The 22067-nt window shown below is 33.5% G+C and overlaps 1 protein-coding gene across 1 annotated transcript in view; it reads left to right on the forward strand.

Moving 5' to 3' along the window:
• LOC128991571 (5'-AMP-activated protein kinase subunit gamma-2-like) overlaps positions 1-22067 on the forward strand; it is a 298663-nt gene that overhangs the window by 164347 nt on the left and 112249 nt on the right. Inside the window, exon 6 of the mRNA XM_054414581.1 lies at positions 96-132. Coding sequence (XP_054270556.1) covers positions 96-132 — 37 coding nt within the window. The remainder of the gene's footprint in view (positions 1-95; positions 133-22067) is intronic.

Here is a 22067-nt window from a genome sequence, read left to right on the forward strand (position 1 = left end):
GTTGCACAAATAACTATTGCCTCAAACTATACATTTTTTGACAATTTTTACTTTCATATTTGTATGGCAAATTAATTTTTTATTTTATTTTTCAGAGAGCGGCTGCACTTCACCAACAACAGCAGAGACAAAGTGAGTACCTTTCAATATACTTGTTTAATTATAACATTTTTAAACTATTCACTCGTGATGGAAAGTATTCACTGTGTTTTCGTAATGTCTTGTGACTCTTTGTACATTATATAAAATTTCATAGGCCTCAGTTAATTAATTTGTTGCCATTTAAAATATAGGTTTTAAGCGCCCTTTGAGGTATTTTACGTTGGAAGAACTGTGCTAACCAAAGACGATTTATTTCTGTACTTTAATTATACGTAGGGATTTAAAGCTCTTGACCTGAATTTCCCGAAGTGTTCTTGAAAGATATTAATATTGTTCCTTCGGAGAAACTAATGATGAATGTTCGTGGAGAATTGTGAATATACTATTTTATTCTATGTTTGTACAGTATTTGGTATTTAATTACAATTAGAACCCTAAATTGAGCATACATTTTTTTATTGGTGTATTAAAATCAAGGACCTTTTGTCAAATTTACAAATAAGTACGAAAATTAATGGCACTACTCAGAATTAACTGATCTACGTAAAACCACTTGTAAACAACTAAACTCTGTCCGTATCTTTTTATCTATCCTGTATAGATGCAGTACCTACAATATAAGACGCCTTCATAACATACTGCGGCAACATGCAGTGCAGTACTGTGTGTCAAAGAAATGTAGCTCTAAACGAAGGCGTTAATAGAAATTCATTTTCCTCGCGCTCACTGTACACATTATATTATTATCTCTGAACTGAACGTAAAAATTAATAATTTTCTGACCAATAATTCAAAATTCCACAATATCAACAGCTACAAATAAAAACGCAACCCATTTTATTTTTGTGTATGACGCGTCATTTGATTGCTTTTTATCGACGAATTTGCAGTCAAGTACGATGATACCATTGTACTGTACTGCATTTGTTTAAGGTTTCTTGACGCCCAAACATAGTTTCAATAGTTAGGTTATGTTTAAAGAAATATTTAGTTGACTATGTCGACAATTCAGCCCGATCTTACAAATTGCAAGAGTGTATAATACGAGGTTAAACTTTTAAAATCTGTTTTTGTTTACGTTCCAAATAGAAAAATAACACCTTTTTACCATGTAAAGTGATTCGAAAATGTATATAATGTATAATTCCTGTATTGTGCAATTTAACTAATAGACTTTTTAATTTGACGGTTTAGTGAATTCTGAAGTTAATTTTCTCTCTACAATCAAGGACATAGGCAACCTTGACAATATTGATTGTTATTGTTCTTAAATCTGGGTCCACGAATTATCTGATATAGTATATATATATATATATTCTTTTCCTAGTTCGTTTGGCTCTGCTACCCGACCGATTTTCATGATTATAGGCTTTGAATTGAGCTATTGATCGTTTGAATAATTTAAGTTTAAGATACTGTACTACTCAATGAAAAATCATAATTATGATTATTTCTCGGATATTGTATCTATTTTAATGCTGCGGAGCAGCATGGGTCCTCTAGTTTGTTTGAATTTTTCTCGTCATAGAGGACCGAAGTCCCTTTGATAATAATGATATTTATATCATGTGAATATATACGTAAAATTTTCTTTTTACATCTTATCCATTAGGAAAAATCAATAAATTACATGGAATTTCATTTAGATTGCGGATTTTCTGTAGTGGTGATGATTTTTGTGGAAGACATGCTCTATACTTTAATGTACAAACTCTCTGTTAGGTCAGCAATTAGGCCATCATGAAATGTCAAGAGAAGGTCAGTATAATGTCGCTTGTAAGTGGCTTTGGATAGCCGGGAATGAGATACAGCGTAAACGAACTTGCTCCTGCACTGAATCAGTTTGATATTATCACTGTACCAAGTGATAATACCCTCCCGGCCGTAGCAAACCTGCAGACTAAGCGAATTTCATTTGCCTAATTGGATTTACACTAAAATGCTGTAAAAACTAATGCTATTTAAATAGGGAATACATCCCCCCCCCCAATTTAAATAGTATTAGTTTATCGAGTACTCTAGGTTTGCTGCAACAGGGAGGGTAAAAGGTTTTTTTTTAAATGTTAATAGTTTAGTATGAAATAAATGCATTTTCCAAATGTGATCAAAATATACTCATAAACAAGCGAACAACGACAGTTTACTTATTCTTCAAGAATAACGTGGGAATTTTAAATTTCCTTTTTTTTAATTTCCCCGTAACCATTAAGCACATAAAAACGCTTCGATATACTAAATTATTTTATTTTTTAAGCTCTACAAGATGGTTTGGAAAGAAATTGCAAAATTTTATGTTTTTAGTGTCAAAAATGAAAGAAACAAATTTTTACCCCATAAACACCCGTTCCCATGGTCCGATCATGCTGGTTCGCGAACTGGTTTGAATAAATGTAGGTTTACACGTTTATACAAAATTTCATCAAAATCGGATCATTTTTGCTCGAGTTATCGTGCTAATGGACACACACACACATATGAATCTAAGCTGATGGTGTTTTTCTCCTCTAGGGACCTCAAAACGAAAAAGTAAATCGGTCCGGGGGCCAGGTCTCACCAGGAGTACTATAATGGTAATAGCGTATTCCCTATATGGGGAATTCGCTAAAATAGATAATCCTTGTCGTCTAATAAACATTTTAATCTCCTTGGACAAACTTAGATATATTCTGAAGACATGTGAAAAAATGTCTTGTATTATAGTAGATCGCAAAATAATATTTAATGTGTTACTATAGTAATTAAAGAAATACAACTCCATTAGAACATGTTTGAGCTTATTCATCATCTTCCATCACCAATTTAGATTCACATTAGTCTAATTGCTCAGTGTTTCGTCAAAGTGGATGTTAATTGTTACAAAATATAAGTTCTCGATTAGTTTGTAGCGTATTACATACTGTCTCTTGCAACTTTATCAGGTAGTTATAACTCCGAGATTGCAATTTGTATTCACAAAGGAACACACTGATTTACACAAATGTGTTGCATATGACGAGATAATGTTCACTTTTTCGTTACATATAAATTGCAAATTATTCTAACTATAGGATCTGTACAATTTACATACACACCTTGGGTTATTTGTTTAGTAATCGTTCTCTTTATTGTTTGTTACGTATCTACCAAGTCTTTGAGATTTAATCCTCTTCATCCTCGAGATTGTGAATATACGCCTAATGCATTTGAAATTTACACAAAAAAATTGAAAACAATTTTTGCCAAATTTTAATACTGAAAACATGTCAGGTGGTACAGTTGGTAGAAGATGAATCATGATGAGTCATAATTAATGTTTGCATTTTTATCGTAGTGTCAGTATGTGTATTTGTGGTTGGAATCATTAAAATAATAGAAATTTTAAATCTGTAGAATTGCGCGTGTAGGCGTTCTTTAAAATTAGAATATTTATCTTGTACTGTATGAAAAACAGATGTTGTATATCATAGGTGAAGTATTTAAGACTTAGAATAAAAATACATACAACTGTAGACAACTATATTTTACTTTCAATAGAACCCACAATAAGGATTAAAATTTTCGACAGAGTTTTTTAATTATTTAAATCTTATTTATTTTTTATTTATAGCGAATTGGTTATATTCTAGATCAGATTTCACTACGAAATGGATTGAATTCAAATAATTTTACAGGCTATATTTTACTATGCATTTTAGTCAGCTATTACTGGACGGACACGGCAGATGGCTGTAAATTGCTTCAATAACTGGCCTATAAAACTATTCAGCACCGCCACGTGTACACTATTGGTGATATTAACGCTTTCAAAGGCCCGCTTTATATTTTATAGCGTATTATCACTTAAATTAGCCATTAAAAATCGCAGCTTTTATTTCTATGGGATATAAAAAAAACAAATCAATTTAGTAACTGTATGGAATCAAAATTCGATACAGAATTCTACACGCGGTACAGTCGGGTACAGTGCATTGTGTTTAATCTAAGGGAGTATGATAAATATTTCTTATTTTACTGTCTAAATTGCTTTTGTTTTCCCACACAATCCGAGATTGAGTTTGAACAATAAGTGACATTTGTACGCATTGTATCAGACCAACAGCTGTTGCGAGCAAGGTCACAGCTGATTGTGTCAAGTGGCTAACAGCTGTTGTCGTCTGTCATCAGACAACCACTTACCGCTTCCCGCCATTTCCACGCCTTCGCCCTCACGGCACACGCTTTCCCGTTTGAAAGATGGCGAAAACCACCAATAACGATAACAAACCTGAATAGTTTGAAAAATATTCTTTGTAGCTTGTTAAATGTTGGTGCTTCCATCGATATCATAATTGATCATTTACAGCAATTGATAAATATATTTTTCTACGGACTCCGTGTGAAATAATGAATTAGGCATTTGTAATAGGCACACAACCCTTTCAACAAATTTGGCCACTTTTCAGCAAACTGGTGATTCAAACACACTATTCTTCATAAAATATGTATACCGTATCCCTTCCAAAGATGAATTACAACTCTCCAATATGTTTCACAACCAGCTGTTTCCTATGTACACTTGGCAGCAGAAGCAGTCGCCATATTTCTACCATGTTGTGATCTCGATACCAAGGGATTTATAAGCCGCTGTTGTCGTGTGTTGCCTCGCAAGACGTATGTCGACCTTTCACAGCAGTATGTGATACGCGGCAACCGGTGTGTGGTCGAACCGGTGAATATCGATATATTAAGATCGTGAATACATGTAGTCGTTGACAATGTAATTTCAGTTGTGAACAAAATATGATTTTATTGTTGTGTAAATTTTGCAGATATTAATTTGAAAATAACGTTTTTCGCTAATTAAAATGTCCCAAGGAATTAAAAAAATATTTTGATAGGATGAAAGTGGGTATTTTGCTGTGTGAAACTGACCTAACTTATGTGTGAACCTTTTCAAATCCAATTAAATATTGTTAGGTTCACTGGAATTTTTGGGAAAAGCTTGTATAGTAAATGGCTAGTTTTTATACAAAACAGATAAGGGGATATGATATTGATACGAGGTGTGAACACACACGCTTGTTAGCATAATTATACAATTATTGATAATTACGGGGACAATTGCTAAGGGTATGTCCCCGTAAGGCGTGTGAACCAGTGATACGTAAGATGAGAAATGAACAATTGTGAAAAATGAATACAAACAAAGCCTTCTTTCACACTAGCGCGGTGCGGCACCGTCCCGCACCGTCGATGCGGGGCGACCCGCAAGGCCCTTTCACACTAGCTGCCCGGATCCGGGCGTTTCCAGGCTGAAACTTTGTGATTTTTGGATGCATTTCATTCAAATAAATAAAAGTAAGGTGGTTATGCTACTTGTTGTATCCGAAAATAAAATACAGTGCCCCCTTGCTAAATAACCTAATTGGATTGATGCCGTGTGTCTAAAAATGTCAATTCCTTGTGTTTTTAAAAGTTATGGTGACAGCTGTGGGATGAATCTCGCACTTCAAACATGATCTCAAATATGTAATGACTCACTTTCTACTCTTGTTATGAAATATACTATAACATCTGGGACCATTTTTTTTATTTCAGTGCACTATAGGAAATAAAGTAATTCTGTAGTTGATATATGGTTGATACATGGTTGATATTTTTATGCACATATTTGTAGGTGGTTTTAGCTTAAACAACAATTCATTTCCTTCCATATATTTAGAAGAACATGTAAGTGGTCGTTAAGCTAAATGTTTTTATATTAAATAATTTAGACATGTTTAATAAAATCGTTTGTAAAAATTTAAACATGCAAATGAAAGATGGTTTGCTGCAGTTGGGGTCTCGTCATACACGCTGGCCTTCAAACTAAACCAAAATATAAAGCTTGACCAAACTAATAATCTCTATATAAATTTCAACCTCAATACCAAGAACAGCAAACTTGCCTATTAACAAGAGTACAACAAAATCAACCACACTCAACCACTGATATGCATAGACAGCCAAAACTACTGATTTATGTGCGGGCAAAACCAGCCCGTCCCGCGCAAGTGTGAAAGCGTACATAAGAACCCATGATCTAAAAACTATTCTTGCGGATTCGACCCGCATTGGAAGTTTAGGTTCGTGCGGGTGATTTTTCAACCCGGACGGAGGTTTAGGTCTGTCCGGGTCAACCCGCACTGGTGTGAAAGCTCCCATATGAATCAATAGTCTAAACAGCTTCGTCCGGTGCGGGACGGTCCCGCACCGCGCTGGTGTGAAAGAAGGCTAAGTTTAAAAACACAAGAGGGGATGGATACAAACACAATTGCATCGATGGATATTCTAAGACTATGAAGTAGTATGAACACATAAAGGCGAATTACGTATAAAGAGGATTACAATACCGTTCCTAATAAAAGACTAGATTACTGTTTTTGTGGAAAACACTTGCTTAACAATGAACTTAAAATATAAGTAACGTTTTCAATATAATAGTCAATGGTGCAACTCTTGACCTTTCATTGTAGATTATCTACATTATGTTGTCTGTGTTATGTCTGCAGTTTAACTTTGTTTAAAATAATCTTATTAGAAAATAAGCGTCAATTTATTGCTTATTTTATCATATCTCAATTTATACATAAAATTGGTATGATCTACGTATATCATAATATCTACATAATACAGTATGAACAATTGTCGTGTAGGGTATGCTCATTTTCTGAAACAACCCTTTGACAAAAATTTTTATACGCAATAAAAAATAAAAATTCAACGAACTTAATGAACTTAAGGGGAGTCACTACTGAAACTAGTGATTAAAAAATCCTTTTAAAATTATCATATATACTTTTTAAGAGTATTTAGTCTTAGAAAAAGATTTACTGCTGTTAAAGTAAGAAAAAAAAATTTACATACTTTTTGGAGTTATTAAAGTTTTTGGCGGGAAAAAATGGGGTTTATTAAATCTCTTATAACTATTTAACTACTGAACCAATTTTATTGTTTGATATCTCATTTTAAAGAGCAATGAAAGCACAAACTTTTTGTCCATTCTCATGTTATTTTCTCAATAAGTTTATAAGTTATGGCTTCAAAAATAAGTTTTAGAAACATTTATAGGTAATACATTTTAATACATTTTTTAAATGTACTTTTATTTACCCAATTACAATATCCATATACAGTAAGTTGATTTATAGTATAAACAATGTGTGGTAAAAATTCCATTCATATAGCTGTAATAGTTAAAAAGTTATAAGAACTTGTATATAAAAAAAAATTAAGTCGGGGAAAACAGCGGTTTGAAGTTTATACTAAGCCTAGTTGATGCCCCAAAAGAGGTGTGTACGCTTAACTTCAAGTATTTTTTCACAGTGATAAAAATATATATTATACCAAATGTTATGTTTTTCTGAAACCTTACAATCTATAGAACAAGGTAAAAAAATAATAAAAAAATCATGTTTTTTTTTACAAAATTGGTAATTTTTCAGTAGCGACTGCGATGTAACTTAATAATTAAAGTTTATTTTATCGGTCGAATGAGATTGAGAAATAATTTAACTTCCATTTATTCCCACTGGTGTAACCAAACTCAGATCAAGTTGAAAGTTTATTCACCCATCGGGATACAAGTTGAAAGTAAGCAGCTGGAATTGTCATTTAAACTTTTATATCTCCTGGAATTTCACTATTGTATTTTAAACTCTTTTGATACAGTTCTTGGGAAGATATTTTCGATATTTCGTTTGAATGGAGAAGCGTTCTCGTGTACAAAATAAACTGCTGTTTCTTGGTATTTTTTCTATAGATTTTGTATTTTTAATATTTTTAGAAATTGACTCTATAAAACTTTTCCAATTAATTTTATTCCGCTTTGTTGGCAGATGGAAGAATTGTTTTGATAATCCACTGTTTATCCATTCTCTCATTATTTTGTACACCATTTCTTAGGCTAGTATTTTTGTGAGATATTTGTAGCATTATCATGTTACAATGTTGGTCGGCTTTAAACCAGTTACACCAATCTTCATCATGCGTAATCGGAGAGTGGTCGCAAGTTATTGTTACGGAGAAAAAAATTATAAACATTAAATCCTCATGTTATTTTTATGGAAAATAAGTTCAAACGTTGTAGTTTCTTTATTGCTACATTTCAATCAAATTTGGCAGATTTCTTTATTTTATACTATGCTATTAACATTTGAAATGAAATGAAATGAAAATGCTTCTTTATTGAGGCGAACTTAGGACCACATGGTCTTTTCTTACAGTTAACCTCTAAAAAACTAATAATAACATTAAAATAATAACAAAAAATACAATAAAGTTTGTAACATAGCTAGTAATAAAATAGCATAAATCTATTCATCTTCCCTAACATACAGTCACACACACACACACATGCAAAACATTTCACTTAAAGCATACTATTTCCTTTTTTAGAAGCAGCAATCCTATATACTTGTTAAACCCAATGTTATTTAAATAGGAAATAATTGAGTGCAAATCCAATAGGATAAAATTTAGCTTAGTGTGTAGGTTCGCTGCAGCAGGGTGTTCAATTTCAGGTACACTCCTGTTGTACAGCTGTAAAATAGAGCACACGGTTGTCATTTTCAGTACGATCATAATAAATAAAAACATTTTAAATTACTACAATTATAGTAAATAATTTGGAATAAATCATGCCGAAACTAAAAACAAAATACAAATAACACTTATACACTACGTACAGTAAAATAATAATGAGTTTATTTTAACCTCTTCAAAATAAAACATACTGCAAGCTTGATGCAAGAGAGAAGAGGTTTCCTAAACTTGCATCAGCATCAGTTCCGTCCCAAAATTAGAGCGAAGCAAATGTGATTCTACACGCCCTGATGAAGTAATATTACTTGAGTTGAATAAATTACAAGTCCTATTGTATTATAAGACAATGATTTTACTGAACAAATTGAGGAAAATATCTACAAAACCGTGTATCTGTCAGTTTTGAATTAACACTGTATCAGAAGCAGTAAGGCTTCAAAGTACGAGATAATTGCCACAAAAACGCCGTGCTGGTTTGTTGATCACGACTTTGACCTCACCAGAGAGTTTAGTGACCTCGAAATGACCTATGGTACTTATAACACAGAAACTAAGATGAAACTAATTATGTTTACAGGTTTTCTTCATTCATCGTTTTAATTTACTTTTTTGAGAAGAATCCATATAATTTTTTGTACCACAGAACATTAAGCGTTGTTTGCACCTTTCAATTTTTACCCATTTTAAAGATATTGATTTTAATTTCAATAATAACTTGAGGTGCAATTTATATAGTGATAAGAGCACTAACAAGCACCGGGCTCAAATTCCGCCAATATTCCCGTGTTTTTTGCCTGTTTCAAAATGTTTCTCTGTACTTTTGGTTCCCACCTTAATCTTTGAGTACACCTAGGTGAAAAAAGCATAAACAAATTTGAACGAATAATGTTTTTGGCCTCTAGGGTCTTCAAAATGAAAAAGCATATATCGGTCCCGTATCCAGGTCTTACCCACCTCACCTACAGTAATAGCTACTCTCCTATAGGGAAATTCGATAAAAACCAGGAATTGTCCTTGAATTTAATTTCCATTGTGCACTGGACACCTTTTAATAATGTACTATTTTATTTATAAAATATTCTTACCAAACATGACAACAAAGTGCTGTATTCTTAAATTTATGCTATAATCTTATCCCATCTTCTGTCTAATCACTGATCGGTTATCAAACCGTTATGCGTGTTATCAGTATTACACGTTATCAGTGTGTATATTGGCACCCCTGAGTGTACATGGTAGGGTGGCAGACCTGCCCATTCATGCCGCAGTGTTGACAACAATATACCGTCAGTAGTGATGGGCGATACGGACGCGTATCGCGATACAGCGATACGATACGTATCGGAAAAAAATATCGTATCGCCGTATCGAATCGGGCGTCTGTATCGCGATACGCGAATCGTATCGTCAAAAATATCGAAAAACGATACGTATCGTATCGTTTCCCCCCTCCCCTACCTAACCTAAAAACGGCAAATTTATATAAGTACCTGGGGACCAAGCTTTGCTCGGGGAAAATCATTAGTTTACTCTGAAAACAGTCTTAGTATTGCAGATACATTAATCCATTTCCACACTCCACACTGCTCGCCTTTACTACTTCCTTCACAACTCCCTACGTCTTGGACCTGTTTCCCTATCCTTCCGATAGCATTTAGGATTGCAGGCAGATCTAGTGCTAGATAGCACGTTAGTGGAAATGGACTGGACTGGGATGGGACTGGTACATTATCAAGTAAAAACCAAAAATACAGACGTCAAAAACTCCTATTTCAAACTACACATCCACAGAGTACAGATTTTGCAGTTTGCTCGGCCTGCGGGGGCCTGCGCAAAAAAAGCTTTAAAATATCGTTTTGACATTAATCGTATCGCTCTATGTGCCAATATAAATACAAATATCGTTTTAGGCGATACGATACGTATCGTTTTTCAAATATCGTATCGAAATATCGTATCGTCCCTCGCGTATCGCGATATTCCGATACGATACGATACGTATCGCACATCACTAACCGTCAGTGTGCCGCCGTACATCGTCGAGTGCGGACGTTCAGTGTTGTGTTTTGTGTCGCCGACTTGTGTATTGTGTTGTGTTGTGTTTTGTGATAGTGATGCTATAACCCGGCTGTACCGTAAGTCGATGGGTTTTGTAAGAGATGAGAGCTTATGCAATTTGGGTGGTTTACTAATGTATCATTTATTTTCATTCAGAATGAAGATGTTTATTATTTTTTGCTGAGTTAAAGAAAGAATTAAGTACAAAAAATATAAGGGTGGAAAAAATGTGTACAATTTGATATATTAGGCCTATGTTGGATAATTATCAAAATATTAGCTCATTTTAAATTGTCATCAAAATTCAATTTATTTGTACATTGGTTTAAAATAAATTTTGTCATAGTAAGGGCGGAAAAATAAATTTTAGTTGGTTTAAGTACGTACTGTAATTTTGTGCAAGCTCAATTTGCTTAATTAATGTCATATACATATACCAAATCACTCAAAGTATATATATTACCATTGAAGATCAGTGTCATTTGTTTTAAATTATATTGATGTATCCACGAGAAGTATTACGTAGTTTTTTTGTTAAAAGGTATTCAGAAATTATTGTACAATGTTAAAACGTAGAGTCTACAGAAAGTTTGTTTGGTTCGCAAGTTTGTTGCAATTGCAGGTTTATTTACGGTTTAATTTATCACTTGTGTCTGGCAGGTATACGTCAGAAATAATTTGTCACTGGCTATTTTAAACGACAATATAACAAGATGACTCAAGCCCTGACGTATATAAGCAAGGTAAAATGACGTTTTGCAGATGTGCAAATTCATCCACGATAATTTTAAGTTTGAAAAATTTTTAAATGTAAACATTTCCGTTGCTCAGAGGGGTGGTACTAGTACAAGGCCAACTGGTCTGATGTTGGGGTAGTTTTTTGTCACCACCTGTAGCTGGTAGCGAAGCGATCGTGAAGAACGATAGGGACCCACCCCAATGGTTGTGTCCTGATTGCGAACAGTCCAGACCACATCAAAAATCCTGTTTGCGAACACATCAAAAATGCAGTAGACTACCTGAACATGAGGCGTCCAGACTGCGAACAAATATTTTGTAATCTGTTTAAAGATGGTTTAGTCGCTGTTGTTGAGCTTGAGTTGGGAATGTGATTGAATGATTGATGTTGTAATGTGTTTGTAATGTATAATGCATATACATGTTATTTCGGATGTAAGATGTATGTAAGTATTGTATTTGTTTTAGTTGTTATTTAAATTGCTCGTTAAATTGATGTTTTTTTTTAGGTAATGATTGAGTTTGGAATGTGATATTGGCAAATGCATGTTATTTCGGTTAATTGTGTTAAACTATAGTATTCATATGAAATGGTTGTTTTATTTATTTTATTCTGAGATTGTTTAGTTCTTGTAGTTGCTTGTTTAAGTCAAACATATTGTAATTCATTTTTCACCACACCATGATGTTTTTAGCTGTTTTGCATACGTCAATTGGTGGCTGGAAGTTACGTTTTGCTGGCCATGCCAGCTGTCATCGTCATTTGGGGACCGAGCAGGTTTTTACATCCCTAGGGCCGCAAAATCAGCTGCCCACCTACTTTCTTAACACATGAATGCATATTAAATACACAATCAGTATCCATAGCATTTCAATAGAATTGTTTTATTGTCACCGCTGCCTAGCAACTATTTACTATTATATTGCTGATCCTTAAAATAACTAACAATAACTGATAACTTAAAAACTATCTCGAGCCTGCAAAACCTCATTTTCGGCCCTAGGTACGAAATATACTATTAAATAAACAACCACTTTAAATATTATCAGAACGGATTTGTGAGTCTGAAAGAATCTGTCACAAGCGGCTTTACGTACAATTATACTACGTTTCATAAAGATATGTGGCTTCAAGGACATTTATCCTCTCCATTATGTATATTACAAGTCTTAAGTTGTGATTTTGGCTAAATCGTTCTGTTAAGGGATTCTATGAAAGGGTTGAAAACCCCGACCACTCAAAGTGTGTTCGCAATCAGGAATCCTCCCCACCCCACGGACGACCCCCTCCACCTCGTAGACCCAAAATGTTCGCAGTCTGGACTGTTCGCAATCAGGACTGTTCGCAATCAGGAGGACACCACCCCAATAGGTATTAGCTTTGGCATGTCACCGTAGTTCTGGTAGTAGACTACTAGTGTCAATACAGCTTAAAAACTACAATTTAATGCCCTTAATTGAAATAAGTAAAACTAAATTAATTTGGTGATGTTAGAAATACGGTTAAATAATCATCTTGTCTAATAAAAATTAACCTTTGAGCCTTGACTCGTCAAAATGTGTTTGCCGTGTTACAGAATGTTTACTGAATGAGTCTAATTTGTAGAGTTGTCTGGCAATAAAACACGACAACACGTTGATATTGTTGGGGGATCATTTATTCTTTTCTGAAAACTATGTAAGAAATACCATCATTAATTATATCTAGGCGAATTTAAAGTCAATTAATTCAAGAACCTGTGAACACAATTTTGCACTTTTAGAGAATCTTTTTGGTAGATTTAAAAGCTATTCAACTACTTCGTGGAAACTAACAATATCTATATATAATATAATATTGGCAGTTTCTGCCCGTACTATTCTGCTGGTTCTGATTATGCTTTTTAATACCACTCCAGTTGTTAGAACTACAGTTTATAATGTCCTTAATTGGAATAAGTACAACTTAAATCAATTATAGTCTATTGTTATTTTTGGAATGTATGTTTTGAATGCAAATATTCGTCTATGTAGGTATCCCAAACACTGTACGATTTAGTACTACAGTATTCTACAAATGGTAGATAGTAAATTATAACAAAAAAGTAAACAATCTGCAATAGATATTAAGCAAAAAGTGATACAATTCTCGCTTGTGTACAAATCGGTAAAGATATAACTGTTTTTATTTTTTTAAGTTTTTGTTAATACCTAAATACTAGTAATAAATACACCTGTCAAGGTATTTCTTCTGTTGTCATGGACGGTTCTAAAGTGCAGAGCATTCAAAACGTCCGTTCCATCTGTGATGTAAAGATGGTCATGTTATTGACAGATTTATGGTGTATTTATTACTAGTTTACGACCAGTTTTACTATCGGCTTAGCTACACTTAGGGGAAAGTTCCAAGAACCCTTACATTCCTTTTATTACGTTTGGACACTTTTTTGTGCTTAAAAGCATTTGCGTCAATGAATTGCGTACAACTAATGAATATGCGTATTTTTAACGTTGAAGATCTGTTACAGCCATATTATAATGGTGTTGGTGTAGTCAATTAATGGATTTTTTAGTACAGTACTGTGATTTAGATTACAATAACCAATGGTCATTATGTATCCATATTTTTATAAATGCAGTAAACAAAATGACCGTCGTTTGGTAACCTATATTATGTTGTCACGTTTTCAGTTTCGATTTACATAACATAGCATATATCTTTAAGATCAGTAAATATTTGGAAACTTTAAAACGACGCAAAACAAACTAAAAATAAATTCGGATAACTATCATGAACACAGGTATTTACTTAAAACAACGTGTTGAACATATTCAACACGTTGTTTTAACTAAATACCTGTGTTCATGATTTCATGTTCATGTGTTGTTGGTTTCATGTTCATTTCATGGTTTCATGTTGCATGAACTGTGTGCAGGAAAATACATAGTAATAGGAAGTTTTAATTCATAGCAGTTTCATGCAACAGTTAATTACGGTTTGATCTACAACCACGCTAAAACAACTCTGCATTGAATTCAGCCCAAAGAATTGCGTCTTTTTGTTATCCTGAGTAGCCTCAAAATATTGCCTTTAATCACGCTATGTTAAAGTAGTGTATTGCTACTGCAGTACTAGTCCTTGTTAAATATTCAGAAAATGGTTGAAATAAAAGTTGACCTATTAGATGTTGAATATAGCTACCTGAATCCTTGTCTCTAGATTGACTAAAGCACACTTACTTCATGAAAAAAATTTACTCCAATCTATTCATTACAGTATTTACACTGTGTTTTCCTCAGTTTGAAGACAAATCTGAGTTTTCCTGTTATAAGCAGCTAACCGATGTTTCTCCACGCAAATCCGATTGTTGTCAAAGTAAACTGTGTTACTGTCACCCACAGGTTACAGATTGTGAGTTCTCTAAAGGCGTACCATGAATAAATCTCATTTCCGCACCTGAAGCTGTTTTAACTGTGAATGTTTCTTTGATGGGTAACTGTTTCTTTGAAATCCTCGATTGTTGTAGATTTGTTGCTATTTTTGTAGATTTGTATATAATCAGGGTTTATTTTTTTCGAATTTCCTATAAAGTAGATATTCACGTTTTTATGGTGAAAACTGCTCGACACTGAAACTAGTTTTTTTTTTCTTGATTTTTAATTCATACTAGTTTAACAACGTGTTCGATGGTTTATATTTATTGTTTTCATTTAAACGGAAAAGGTTTAGGCCTTACTACTTTAAATGTTGTAAACGGTTACAACTCTTGTGAATTAAAAAACTCCACAAAAAAAAATGCAATTCCAATTTAGTATTTGTTTGAAATAAATTATATTTCGACCGTTTTGGAGTTAAACCCCCCCCCCCCCCTAAAAAAAAAAAAACAAAAAAAACTTTGAGCATTTCTTCACAGTGATACAAAGCTATCAGAACGGTTGTATATAAATTTGCTAACTGTTACAATACTATTCAATATAGAACTAGTCAATATAGAACTATTCAATATAGAATCAAACCTATTTTTTGTCAAAAGCCATCAATATGACTACAGTACTTGTTTACCAAAATGTTGGCACTGTTATTTTATTGTAACCGTTGCAGCTTTTTATGAGCAACTTTTGCGGAACTGTTATAAGGTGTTTACCTCCTGTCTATTATGGATGTAAACCAGTTTTTTTCAAAAGCTATCAATGTGACTTTTTCTACCAAAATGTTGCTATTCAATTGTAACAGTTGCATCTTTTTCCTGTTCCTGCACAGTAACTGTAACTGTGATTTCGTGGAACTGTTCCACGGTGTTGACCGTGTTCCAAGTGCCGGGTTCGCCCTTGTCACAGACGACGGCACCGGGCGACCTAGGACAGATAATCGGGTCACTAGAGCTGTGGGGCATCCGCCACCGAGGGTTGCTCTGGTTATGTAACATTCTGGTCCAAAGGACGCTCTTTAGCTAAGAGTAACATCGGTTATTTCACGAGGTAACAGATAACGAGTCCTGAAAGGTGAGGTGATCTATGTGCGAAGCACGCAACAGAAATTGCAAATTTTAAGAAATTTTTTTGTAGTTTTAAAGAAACCTCCAGCGCGTGTTTTAAGTGTTTTTTCGTGGTTGACAAAAAAAGTGGCGGAAGGTGACGCAAAAAAATACGTGGCACACGCAGTGGAGGAATATTCTTTTGTTACATGATTACAATATAATTACTGAAGGGAAAATTTAAGTAATTAAGTAATTTTCCTAACGTTGCTCTCGTGGAATGATGTAGACTCTAGTAGGCCTATACTAAATATTGACTTTTTATGAGTAAATGTTTCTATCTGGTTATCAGTGATTGTAAATGTCTCTAGATGTTTATGACTACATCAGTTTCTTAAAGAGCTACCAGTATTCTTTGTTCTATGTTCTTTGGTGAATATGCCAAAGGTATATGAACAATAAAATCTCAAATTATTTCAATAGTTGGATCTAGTCAATTTTGACAAGCCCTGGGAAAAACTAGACGCCTCTAACAATTCTTCTCTATGAATATGGGATTGGATGTTTGGGACATTTTTGTAGGAAATGGGTTATTCAGGTTTTTGAACTTTACAACGTGTACCTTTTGTCAGCATCTATAATAGATAACTTAGTGACAAATTCATCAAGTTCCAGAAACATTCTCATTCTGGATCGGACCATCACTTTGAATTTAAAGAAATTTACCAGCTCTTTGGCTAATCCAAAATACGAGTAAAATACATTTGTGTACAATGGTTGTAACTTTGGTTGAAAATGTTTTTGAAAGTAAATACTGACTATAGTGTAGGTAGAGTTTGACAATTGGCGGCTGTCGTCAACCAAAAGCTATCAAACTCAAACAAGGCGTTAACCTCAGCTTAACTCTCTTCAATCTTACAGGGCGGGGTGATTGAGAGAGTCTCTACCTACACAGTTCACTACTGTGATTGACATCAAAGTGTTACATGTCATCGTCTCTTCCTTACAATTGTATTAATTAAATTAAATCACAGTAGTTGGTTAACCTCTCAAAATCATAGTTGTACTGTGAGATTTGCTTTATCAGTCAATTAAAAGTTATTAGGTGTGGTGATTAAGTGATTCTGTACAAAAATAAGCATGACGATTCATTGGGTGTAATTATAAACAAGTATTTAATTATATCGCTCTTTGTTGAACTTTAAAAAGCCTACAGTTCGAAACCCCTTGAAGGTTATAACTGTTTCTCATAAAGTGTACATTTTTGGGTGAGCTTAAAATTCATCAGCGATTTGAGGTGCGTTAACCTTAGCTGAAACCGGCGCGTAATGATTAGGTAATTATCTTCACGATTAAGTACACTAATTGATGTTAGATTAATAATGTTGTTAGAACTGTCCTCGTTAACTCGGTGTTATTTAAGTAATGATACCTTTTCGTTACGGTAGTTGGAATTCCCTTTATTAATTCCCTTTAACTAAATACTCGGAAATTAACTTGGTAAACTGCAAGTATACACATCGTATGCTAAAATCTGATGTATGTTTTGACAACTGTTTAATTTCCTTTAATTTTTAGAGTGTGTTGAAGTCGACTAGTTGTTCATTTTACATTTAAATTCTTTGGTCACGTATTATCTTTAAACCCTTACTGCAGGGGAAATTAAATGGATTAGTTTTAAATATTTTCAAGAATTTTGTGTTTTTTTACTTGTGATATTTTAAACAGAAAATACTAGTGTGGAAATTATTATTCATTCAGTAGCCAGTTACGTCTTTAATGGACATTGTATTTTAAAACTCTCACTCACCGGCAATGTATTGGTACTGAGGAGTTGACAACTGTGATTTGAAACTTTTACGCCACAAAAAGTAGCTAAGTTTGTTCGATGGGAGATTATCGATGTTGCTCGTTAAACGACATCCCAGAAAAACTGGTGTTAACTGGACGCCTTGTTAAAACTTTAGATTTGTGTTTTATCCACAGTGTCGTATTTACGCTTCCTTGGAGACAGATTGTAGGTTTTAGTTCGATAGCTTTGGCGAGACAATTTTCAATTACTAATTAGTATTTTTTTTTATCATCATACTTTACATGACAGTATATATAATATTCCAGGACATTGATCGGGTAGGGGGGACAAACAAAAAAGGACTAAATCTAGAATCATGTTTTTTTACTTTTCAAAAATTTCCATTCAATTTAAAGGACGATTAAGTACAGCCTCTAGACTGTTGCTTTATCAAATACTGTACATATGTAAGCTTGAGCAAAGATAATGGGCGTACAAAGACCTTTACTTCAAATAAATTGTAAAATATCTATAATAAAACTCTACGACATACTAAGACAATTCTATCATAGGAACTTCTGACTGGTTTATGTAGAAGACGTTTTGTTGTTTTTTATTGTTTATTATTATTTAAATATATATTAGTAAACAAGTCATTGCCCTTTGTATCATAAGTAGAGGACGAATTGTAAAATTTTACATAATCAAATTAAGTAAAAGATTTAGTCGACTCATGTGCAGCGTTCTCAAACGTCACCAATATGAGTCACACGTCAAAAAAAGGCTTTCAGAGTTTACAATATGAAGATAAATCGAATTAAAAAATTAAAATATATAGTGTATTTCAATTGCATGTAATCATTGGTGTAACAAACTGTTGGTTTGCCAAAAAAGGTTTTCTTATCAAACAATGTTTGTTACATATTTTAGACAATTCAAGCTGGTTTAAGATAGCTTGAATTTGTATCGTCTGCAAATAGTTTTAGCTCAATCGGTTTAGTTTTAAAATTTCACACTAGCTAGTGCAACTGTTTACATAATCAATTTTAATTTTTTTTTGTAATAGACATTCAGTGCAACTACAGTATTTACATAATCCATTTTAAATTTAGTTTGTCATAGACATTCATATCTAGAAGTATCTAAGGTTAGTGTAGGTAGTAGGTTAATATCTAGGTCTAAGGTTAGGTCCTTTACAAGTAACCTGTGTAAAAAAAGTAAATGTTTCTTTAAGCGTAGGCTACTTCAGTTTAGATCGAGGAAATGTTCTTGAACATTGTAATTTCCCTTCTTGTGTTACGGCTGAATTTCAGAGGCAAATCAAGGTTCCTTTTTAAATGAAAAGTTAATAGTAAATTTTTTCATTGTTTTTATTATAGTATCTACTGTAGGCCTAATTTATGTTGTGTAAGTTTGATGTGATACCTTTTAAACGTAGATAATATTGTATTTGCTTATAAATAGTTTTGACTATTAATACAAAGAATGGTCTGCTTCTCAATTTTTAAATTTGTGTAGTATTTTCTAAGGAACAAAAATGTAGCAACTATTTACTAATGGGTCTAACTTCTTTGTATCACTACTCAAAAGGATTGATTGCAGCAAAAAGTGCAACACTTACTTTGCTTGTTTGCCAGAGAGAAATACTACCGCACTCACTACTCTATGGCTATATACAGTACTTATAAATGTTTCATTACTCCTTGTTTTTATTGTGGTTGTCGGTTTCTTTTCCAGCCTTTTTAGAGAGCGATTCCTCTCGGGGTTGTTAGTTATGTAACATTGTATCAACTGCGGTGGTAAAGGCTGGAAAATAAAATGTTGAAATTGCTTCTCTAAAAAAATATTTTATTTTATTTTGCGTTCTAGTTTTGTAGTGGTTTTATGGGCCAACTTGTGTGTATTTAAAGTTATAGGCAAGCTTATAAGAGACATATGCACTAACCAAATTGTATGATACTGGTATTTCAAATGTCAGCTTAACATATTAAGGCAAAATATGTTGAATAGGTTATTGAATTATTGGTTTAAGCGATTTTTCAACTTTTGGGAGAACTCCACACGAAAGCAATGTGAGAATATACATTACCTAAAGCTATAATAATTTTGAACATATAAATTATCCAGTTAGTTCTTTAGTATTTAGTTTTAGCTTTTTCATCCATTAAACGCAGTACGAATGAATTTCAAGATCTTGAATACACCTAGATGTTGGTTGGAATCATGAACTAATTACGTGTTCAATTTCATCCCGGTCAAGTATCAGTGGTCTTTTTGAAAATACCTTTAAGAGTCCTTGGGAGCCAAAGGCATCTTGGATTTGCCCGCCATAACAGCAATGTTAATTTTGTTGACTTCAAAATTGTGTAAAATATCTAGTGTACGGCGAGATTAAAAATTGTCTATGTAGTTTTTTTTACAGTTTTATGAGTTAGAACGTCTAGGCTCCAAAGACTATTAACCCAACTTCTCGTATTTATGAGATTGCAAATTGTTTTTCACACTACGTGTTTTCACCGCTCACAATAGTTACCGCTCAGCTACGGTAGTTACAATGACACGTAATTATCAATGAAGCGACATTGTAAACACCACAATGATGTACTGCAACGAACCACAACAATAACGCCTTTCAAAACGGAACGCCTCTGGACCCGATATAATAGAGAGGTTTGTGCTCATTCAATTTGGTCGCCGCGGCTCGCGGATGGGTTTCTTTGATATTTTCGCGTTGTTAAGATGCGATTGAATACGTTTTATCTACAGTTTGGAAATATTGTTAAAATTTTAAATTATTTGTAGACGACTCCATTATAAATTCAATTTATATGGAGATAACATCACATAAAAATCCGGACTGAGTCCTACATATAGTGTGTGTACAAATTAAGTTTTTTAGTCAGTTTTGGGTACAAATATAGTTAATGAGACACCAAAGAAGAGTAGTGGAGAACTACCGGTTTAACAGCACTTGGGGCGTTTTTTCCCATAAGAATAACATGGGGATCATTTTTTGGCCACCAAAACCAAAAATCCTGATCTTTGCCTAAATATCCCTAAATAATTGTTTAACCTTATTTCTTAATTATTCCCAATAAATATATTCGATATTAAGCTAAAAAAGCTATTTCTTACATTTATTGACCCTTACAAGTGTAAATGTAGAGTAGTGGCGAACCCAGAAAGAGCCATCACTTTAGGCACGTTTTCCCCATAAGAATAACATGGTGAGCTTTTTTTGACCACTTTTTTAAAAATCCAGCTCTCGACCAATACAAGCCTATATAAATGATCAATACCATTGTACAACACTATTACTATTTCAAATCCATATCCATTTACATGTATATTCTCAAAATCATCAACTTGACAGTGCGAGGTTTGTACGCGAACTCGGGCGCGCTCCCGACCTATGGCGTGGACATGCTCCCGGCTCATGGCGTGCTCCCTTGGACATCCTTAGTGGAAATCCATGAATTCTGGCTACTTGGGAACCCAAGCCATTTGACATATAATAAATCACCTTTTCTCCTAATAACCTTTTCTATCAAATACATGTCTTTATATTTGGTCTTTAACAATTCCTCTGTATAGAAGCCTCCCCTGATTATATTACCATTTTCATCTTTCAAGATATAAGTCACAGGCTTGGTATTCTTTACTTCTGCTATTGTAAATAGCTCCCCTGTCCAATTCGGGGTATATCCTTTACTAAAAACATGTTTATACTTGGAAATTCTCACACTATCACCTACCTTATATCTTGGCTTTTTAACTTGCACTACTTTAGAAGTCAACCTCTCATGCACATATTTACTGTTCTTAATATTCACTTGGTTAGGCTTCATTCCTATAGATCTATGCACCTTATTATTATATTTTCGAATTAACTTTGGAAGTAAATCCAACCATTTATAACTCCCCTGAGCACTAAATTCCCTATATAACCAATTCTTTAAAGTTCTCTGAAACCTCTCCACAATTGCAGCCTTAGTTGTAGAAAATGTGTGATAGTGATTAATATTTAATTGTTTCATTAGTTTGCTAAAATATTGATTAAAAAATTCTTTTCCATTGTCAGATTGAATGTTTTTAACCCCCTTTGGTAGAATGGTTTTAATGGCTTCTGTAACCACCAAACCCGTCTTATTCTTTAGCGGAGCAGCATAAGCTTTTTTAGAAAATGTATCTATTAAAGTTAAAATATATTTATTGCCAGAATTCTCTCTAGCATAGTTTTGCATATCAATTAAATCTATTTGTACAGTTTCGTTTATACCTAATACTTTAAAAGACCTTCTAATGAAATTCTTTCTTGCAGGCTTATGAAGTTCATATACAATTTCATTCATTTTTTATAACATCACTCTTTCCTTGTACTG

The sequence above is a fragment of the Macrosteles quadrilineatus genome, unplaced genomic scaffold (genome assembly GCF_028750875.1).
Source record: "Macrosteles quadrilineatus isolate MER2022 unplaced genomic scaffold, UCM_ALF_1.0 Scaffold_4__1_contigs__length_99947679, whole genome shotgun sequence".
NCBI lineage: Eukaryota > Metazoa > Arthropoda > Insecta > Hemiptera > Cicadellidae > Macrosteles > Macrosteles quadrilineatus.